The sequence below is a fragment of the Mus pahari genome, chromosome 1 (assembly GCF_900095145.1).
Source record: "Mus pahari chromosome 1, PAHARI_EIJ_v1.1, whole genome shotgun sequence".
NCBI classification, from domain to species: Eukaryota; Metazoa; Chordata; class Mammalia; order Rodentia; family Muridae; genus Mus; species Mus pahari.
The window spans coordinates 23,978,180-23,986,419 of NC_034590.1; the positions used below are offsets into that span (position 1 = coordinate 23,978,180).

Here is an 8,240-nt window from a genome sequence, read left to right on the forward strand (position 1 = left end):
ACACACACACACACACACACACACACACACACACACTACTCCTGCTTAATTACTTACTAAAACCTGTATTCCATCTTTGCTATGCTAGACCCAGTTGGGGGAGGGGATGTGCCCTGGGGCCATTCTTCTCTGGCTCTTATATGATTAGTATGCTCTCTCTCTTCTGCAGCTCTCAAGCCTGGATCTTATTCCTTTTCCAGAATGGTGATTCACCTCCTTCTTCTCTTTTGGTCCCTTTGCCTGAAAATAGTAAAGTCCTGTCTTCCTGTCCAGTCATTGGGCAATCAGAACCAACTAGGGGCAGGGAACTTTAGCATATTACATGAAGATTCCCATGCAATTTTGGGAACCCAAATAACATAATGCAAGCATTAGACCAAATCCACATTTCTCCCCTTTTGTTCATTAAAAAGGCCTTTTCTCTCAGATATACAACTAACATAGTTATAACAGTTATTAAACTATAAGGTATGACATATACTAATAATTTGCAGTGTATCTATTTTGTCAATTTAGGTAGATTATTCTAACACCTATACTACCTTGAACAGTCTAAAATTCTATACCTGAATTATGTTTTGATTTTACCTTGAATTACCATGAGAAAACCATCCTTTAGAATCTACATCATCTTCCTCAATGCTAAACAACTTAAGGTTGACTATGAGATTATAACTAGTCTTTAACCCCATCAAGATCTGAAAATGAATTAAATACGGTCTGAATATATAAGAAGCACTAAACTGTAGTTTCCAAAACAATTGCAGAGACAGCTGACTACCTGGACAGCTCCTATTCCTCAAAACATTGGCGCATCTGTCTTCAGCATTCTGACCCAGAGCCATCTGACAGACCTTAAGTGAAGCAGGAATTACAAAGGACTAGCTTACTCTGTATTGGCAGAGCTAAGCTGTCAGCTATCCCACATTGTGTGTCCTTTCCTGGACAGTATTTTTTCAATTCAAAGCAATTAAAGCAATCTAAGAAATTATTATTATCCATTGAGGAAGTGCTTCTTCACTGTCCCCTGCCTTGTTCTTACATGATTAACTCTTTTTAAAAAATGAAGCTACTTTTTAAAAGATTTATTTATTTTATGTATATGAGAACACTATAGCTGTCTTCAGACACACCAGAAGAGGGTGGGTGTCCATAACAGATGATTGTGAGCCACCATGTGGTTGCTGGGAATCGAACTCAGGACCTCTGAAAGAGCAGTCAGTGCTTTTAACCACTGAGCCATCTCTCCAGCCCCACATGGTTAAGTCTTGATGGTGAGATCAAAGCCTACATTTCTCGAATTTGAGATAAAGTTATTCTCTCTACCCCATGCCTTGACCTACATGAGATCAAAAGGCTTCAACTTATTTATTCATCAATGTATATTTAAATTCTGCCTTCTGTGGAGATTAATATTTCTGTATATATATATATATATATATATATATATATATATATATATATATATCACCTTTCTCTTTATAAGAGTTAATTAACATGAGGAAATCTAAACTATTATTATCCATTTAAATAGTGCTCCTTTTCTATGCTCTGCCTTCTTGTTCTTACACAATTAATTTTTAATAATGAGACCAAGGCCTAAATATATATATATGTGTGTATATATATATATATATATATATATATATATATATATATATTGAATTAACATCCTTTCCTATGTATTTGACTTTAATTAAATTCCCCTCTACTTACAGTATAAGCCTATTATCGGGCTATTAATTTGTCACACCAGACTAAGCAGTCCCAGAATTCCTGTGGAGCTTACCTAAAAGAACCCAGTTGCCTACCCTGGTGTAGACTTTTTAAATTTTTCTTTAAAGCACTTTCTACTTTCTATCTTTAAAAACAATTAAATCAATTTTCATTCATTCTCCCTTCTGTCCTTAATACAATGCAAGTCCCTTTATTCCTATTTTATTCAGGCCTGTTCTCTTCAGCCCTCTCCAGCAGCCCAGAACACTGAAAGAGCATCTAACTGAATCCTTAGTCCACCAGCCACATCCCTGGGTTGGCCTGGTTATGTCCTAGTCTCAAACCACAAACCCCAGAATTATGCATGCCAATTCAGCACACCTTTTGTCCTAGTTCCAAACCGGTGCTTCTTGGGCAGGAACCACAGGGTTAGGCTCTGCTCAGCTCAGCTTGATTGAGAAGCCAATTCACTCCACTTCCTGATATTATAGCGTGTTATGTGCTTTTGTTTGGTAATTTCCAATTAATTTCTAATAGTGAGTTCAAGCCTAGCAAATTGTTGCAGTAAGCGATTAATACTACTCAAATTGCCTCGGCAGCAGCACACATTCCTCATTACCTGAATGAAACACACACACACACAAACACACACACTACACACATAGAGACTTGTATTTTAATATACCTTGAACAGCTCAATGGCTGGGCCATTCCTAAACTTCCACATGGCTAATGCCTCCCCTTAGATACTCCTGAGTTATTACTTACTAAAATCTATATTCCATCTTTGCTACCCTAGACCCAATGCCCCCACCCAGGCCACTCTTCCCAGCTCTTACATGATTGGTATGTTCTCTCTTCTGCAGCTCTCAAGCCTGGATCTTATTCCTTTCCCAGCATGGCGACATTCCTCCTCATCTCTTGGTCCCCTTGCCCTCAAATCCTAAAGTCCCTCCTCTGTCTCCCTGCCCAGTCATTGGCTGGCAGCAACTTTATTTACCAGTTAGAACCAACTGGGGGCAGGGATCCTCATCATCTTACATATGGATTCTCATGAAATTTTGGGGACCTAAATAACATAGTGCAAGTGTTAGACCAAATTCACAAGTCTCCCTCAAGAAAACCCACACTTTGTGAATCGGCTGGCTGTTGGATGAATGCTTGATTTAAGAGTTCCAGAAGTTCTAAAATTACTTTAAATACTAAGTTTTTAAATAGAGAGGAACAAGAAACTATGAACTTATTGGAGAGCAAGCATAAATTTGAATTGATCTTGAGGTTTCCTGTAAAATAACTTCAGATGTGCTGGGATTCGATCTGCAAGACAATAACTTTCAGCCAATCATGGTGGGGATGTATAATGCTGGTTTGTGTATGACATCTGTTTATGTAAAGGTTGTTCACATGAAATATGTTCTTATCAAGGGCTATGTACGGTTCAATTGACTCAGGAGTGAGGAAAATTGCTAAACTAAAACATTGAAATCAAATACAGTTGATCTCTGTATCTACATGTCCCAAATTTGTGTAGTCAACCAACAGCAGTTTGGAGGGAGGAAATGTGACTTTGTCCTACTAGTGCTGCTTCTGTTTGGAGCATTCAGTCTCTATGGTGACTTGTGGATTCTGTGAATGAATAAGGCTATATGTTGTTACTTGGAGAAGGTTGTGAGATCCATCCACTTAGCATTGTTGTTCCTCTTTGTATCACTTTACCTGATTGCTCAGTGGCTGGGCTCTGTGAAAGGGGCACACAACCTGTGAAAGGAATGTCTCTTTTGAGGGAACCATAGGCTTGACCATAGTAAGAATTTTTATGCACAACATGTCTTTGACAAGAGAAACAATGAAATACTCAGCAAAGAGTTGTAAGAAAAGAAAGAAAGGAATTATATCAGCTAATGTTTCAAAGAGAAGATATGATTGTAGGTTTGAGGTAGATAGTCAAGTTCCCAGCCAAGTTCCCTTGAGCACATTGCTGTGCAGTTCCTTCAGTATCAACAAAGCCTTTGTGTGATGGTAGAGTGCAAGTGTAACAGGGCTCTGGGTCAAGGGAGGACAAATTAAATTCCTTTATTGTTTGCATGGTGACAACGTAGCTTCACCATTTTTTTATTTATTTATTTTTACAGCTTTTAAGAGGTTCCTTTTGTTTCTATTAAAGTGCATGCTTGTTTGTGTGTGTGTGTGTGTGTGTGTGTGTGTGTGTGTGTGTGTGTGTGTGTTCGGGTGCCCGTGGAGACCAGAAAAAAGTGTAGGAGTTACAGGTGGTAACTTTTGCTATTGACAGAACCTGGGCTCCAAAGAGACGAGCTTTCTCATCCCTGAAGACTCACAGTCACCGGTAAGCAGAGAGCTGTACTTCCGTGTGAGCTGGACCTCAGATCATTTTTGTTAGCTGGGGCCACTCCTGATACCATCCCCAGACATTCAGAAAATGGGCAGTTAAGTCCTCAGGAGCCAGTTCTGTGGTGTGTGGATCACTAACAAGTGGATTGGAAGCCCATGTTCAAGAAAGAAGAAATGCTTTAGTTGCTAGTGGCTTGTGTGTATTATATACACGCAGGGATTTTTCTCCAATTATGCATTTCTAAAGAATGGTATGTCATCTTCAAAGCTATAGATTTTAGTAATTTCAAACCAATGCCAAGAAGCAAGGACTATCTAATCAGTGATGACTATTCTATGTTGGTCCTGCTCAGAGTTCAGATATCCTGATCACTTTACTGTATTGTAGAAGTTTTTAACCATTTCACCTGTTGCAGATTGACCCATGACTTAGTAGAGCTTTCACTACAATTCCTTATCTGTCCCTTTCCCTTTATCTATCTTTCTCTGCTCTTTTTTCTTCCAACCCCCACAAAGACACATACACAGACATATGCACACATGCATGTATACATATACATGTGTACATGCAACTTCAAGTATCATTTCAGATGGGGAAATGGAGTTCAGGTTTCTTGGCTTCATGGTGTAGTATTCTATCGAAAGAACCTTGCTGTTCTTGATTTGGAGACATAAATGGTAAGATTGTTCTACTTGAACCATCACTGTATCTCCCTCTCCCTCACCCTGCCTTTTGCTATTGACAGAACCTGGGCTCCAAAGAGACGAGCTTTCTCATCCCCGAAGACTCACAGTCACTGGTAAGCAGAGAGCTGTACTTCTCTTCTTCAGTGGACAGACACAAGTGTCCTTCTATGGTCTGAACTTGGGATACTGTCACTTAAATCTCAGGTCCTTAAGTTTGGTATCTGAGAATGTATTACTTTTGAAAAACATTATTTATTTAAGAAAAATATTACATCACACATGGTAATGAGAGTGGCATATAGAGGGTATCAGTTTGCACTTTAAGAATTCCCAGTTTTCCAGAGGCATCATCAAAATTTCTCTGTGCTTATGAGGAGGGTCCTAGACTTGAACCATCAGCCTTCTTACTCCATTACAGTATGCTTCACTATGAATTCATGCTTAAGAATAATCATAATTTAAATTTTAAAGAATAAACTTTGATCCAATCCAGAATGTATTAAACTTTAAGTTTTATTAAGTTTAGGTATTGTTTTTTATTTGCTAAGTAAATAAAAATGTTGCTGTATGAAGACAGGAAATGGAGCTCTGCTGATATTATCTTTGAGGGTCCTTAGTTGTGCTTAGCAGCCATGTCTACTAGGTGTCTCTTGGTTGAGATAACAACCAATTCTGAGTATCTTTCTTGTGTCCAGTAACCTCTAAGGTTGATGCTGGCCTTTTTTCCCTGTACAATGCACCTCAGTTGTAAAATTCCTAAGGTGGTGTTTCTCGTGACTCAAATTGGAGATGGAGAAAACAGAAAGTGTCACTTGCTTTGCATCATATCCTAGGTCAATTGTGAAGCTTTAGTCTTTACTGTACCAGTCTCTGTGTCAATAATCAGTGTGCATGGAAGGACTAGGGCTTGTGTTTAACCTTAAAAGTAGATGATAGTAATTTTTGTTTTACTGTCAATAACAGTGGTATAACAGATTGAACCCATGGGACATTTAGACAAATGTTCTAAGCCACCTTCCCCTTCCCTGGAATTTGTCTGTGGGGGACCTTTCCCTCTTCTCCCTCCCCTTCCCTCTGCATTAACTCCAAGATGTTTATTTTATGTCTCATGTTACAAGCTCAGCAGTACTTGATTCTACTGCATAAGAGAATGTTTTAGTGAAGTATCTATAACTTGGACACACCCCATTGTGTTCCCTTTTATTTTAATATTTTTTTATTTCTGATACTACAGGATACTGCAAGTTCATCTTGTATATTTTCTGCTTACACACTAGAATGAATCATTTCTCTAAAGAACTTTGGTTTTCCATACAACCAATAATCACATAGTTAAATCTGTGTCAGTCAAGATCCTTTTAGACATATTCAAAATAGAATAATTTGAAGAGCACTTGTACAGAGTGCCATAAATGTGAGAGAGTCTCACCATACACAAGTACACTAGCCTTGAATCCAGAACTGCCCGTGGAACTAGGGAATGGAGAGCAAGGGGTACTGTTTCTGGAACTCAAAAGGAGAAAATCAAATATATAAGATATCTAGAATTTAAACACAGGAAGATGAGCAGGCTTAGAGAAAAATATTCTGGGTTTTGGTTGGAGTATCATTGGGCTTATTTTATTTTTCTAAAATAATTGTAAAAATGTCTTAAAATTTCAGGCCCCCTTCATTTTTCTTTAACATACCTTTCAGATTCTATTTAAGCAATATTTTCTTGCATCAATATAAGGGTCAACTTTTCTGATTTTATTCTGCAAAATAGCATTTAGTTGTGTTTAGTCTATGACCCAGCTGAGGTCAACATGCATCACCTCAGAGAACTTGAGGTTCACCATGCTACCCGTAACTATTCTCATATCTCTTAGTGAGTATGTAGTCAATCCAGGGAAAACGTCTATGAATAGCAGTAAACCTCAGATGTCACCAAAGACTAGGAAAATCAAAGTACAGAGAGAAAAAAAACTTGAGAACAGCAGAAGACTGTAGTTTAAGCAATGACTGATATCCTTATGCGTCTAAGTGTTAACAGCAGTTACTCCTTTATCTACACACATAAATGTTCATTGCACCTGAGAATAGCAATTTCACATGGTCTTAGTTAAGGTATCTATTGCTGGGATGAAACACCATGGCCCAAAAGGAAGTTAGAGAAGAAAAGGTTTATTTGACTTATATTTCCATAGTTCATCATCAAAGAAAATCGAGACAGGGACTCATTCAGAGCAGAGACCTGGAGGCAGGAGCTGATTGATTCAGAGACTACGGAAAGGTCCTACATACTGGCTTCCTCAGCCTGCTTCCTTATAGAATACAGGACTACAAGCCCAGAAGTGGCACCACCCACAGTGGGCTGGGCCTTCCCCTATCAGTCCTAATTAAGAAAATACTTTATAGGCATGCCTACAGCCCAATCTTAGGGAGGCTTTTCCTCAGTTGAGGTTCCCTCCCTTCAGATAACTCTAGCTTGTCAACATGACATAAGAAAACTAGCCTGCATACACACCAACCATCACTAGCTGCTTAGGCCTTCCCAGCATTGAAGCAAACTCTTCTTATGAATTGCTGAGTTCCTTTAATGATAATTTATGTCATTATTTACCCTTTCATTTTTATCAATTATGAGCAATGTGGGCCTTTGGATGCCATGAGTTTGATACTTAGAAGTGGAAAGTTAGATCCTGTATCCCAGGTCCCTCAAAGACCAGTCTGCGCAGGAGAGTGCAAGGGCAGCAGAAACAATATAGCTTCTGGGACAGAGTGCCTTTCGGGCCTTCATCTTCAGCCAGGAGTCAGAGCTGAGTGCCAGACCTCTGTGCACCTTCCCTGCAAGAGAAGAGCTTGCCTGCAGAGAGTACTCTGACCACTGGGACTCAAGGGAGAGTTGGACTCCCAGGACTTCTGACAGAGGCTAACAGAATCACAGGAGGAACAAGCTCCAACAAGAGACAACTATAACAACTAACTCCAGAGATTACAAGATGGCAAAAGGCAAACATAAGAATATTACTAACAGAAACCAAGACCACTCAGCATCAACAGAACCCAACAATCCCACTACAATGAGTTCTGGATACCCCAACACACCTGGAAAGCAAGATTTGGATTTAAAATCATATCTCATGATGCTGGTAGAGGATTTTAAGGACATTAATAACTCACTTAAAGAAATACAGGAGAACACTGCTAAACAGGTAGAAGGCCTTAAAGAGGAAGCACAAAAATCCTTTAAAAATTTACACAAAAATACAACCAAACAGGTGATGGAATTGAAGAAAACCATCCAAGATCAAAGAGGGAAGTAGAAACAATGAAGAAAACCCAAAGGGAGACAACTGTGGAGATAGAAAACCTAAGAAAGAAATCAGAAACCATAGATGGCAGCATTAGCAACAGAATACAAGAGATGGAAGAGAGAATCTCAGATATAGAAGATTCCATAGAGAACATGGACACAACAATCAAAGAAAATGCAAAATGCAAAAAGA

The 8,240-nt window shown here is 38.9% G+C and overlaps 1 protein-coding gene across 3 annotated transcripts in view; it reads left to right on the forward strand.

Annotated features, from left to right (window-relative positions):
- Ano5 (anoctamin 5) overlaps window positions 1–8,240 on the forward strand; it is an 86,443-nt gene that overhangs the window by 6,820 nt on the left and 71,383 nt on the right. For 2 of the 3 annotated variants that reach the window (XM_021212092.1, XM_021212101.2), the window contains exon 3: window positions 4,007–4,060. In XM_021212092.1, coding sequence (XP_021067751.1) covers window positions 4,007–4,060 — 54 coding nt within the window. Of the gene's footprint in view, window positions 1–169; window positions 205–4,006; window positions 4,061–8,240 lie in introns of all 3 variants that reach the window. The other variant, XM_021212109.1, reaches the window with a different exon arrangement.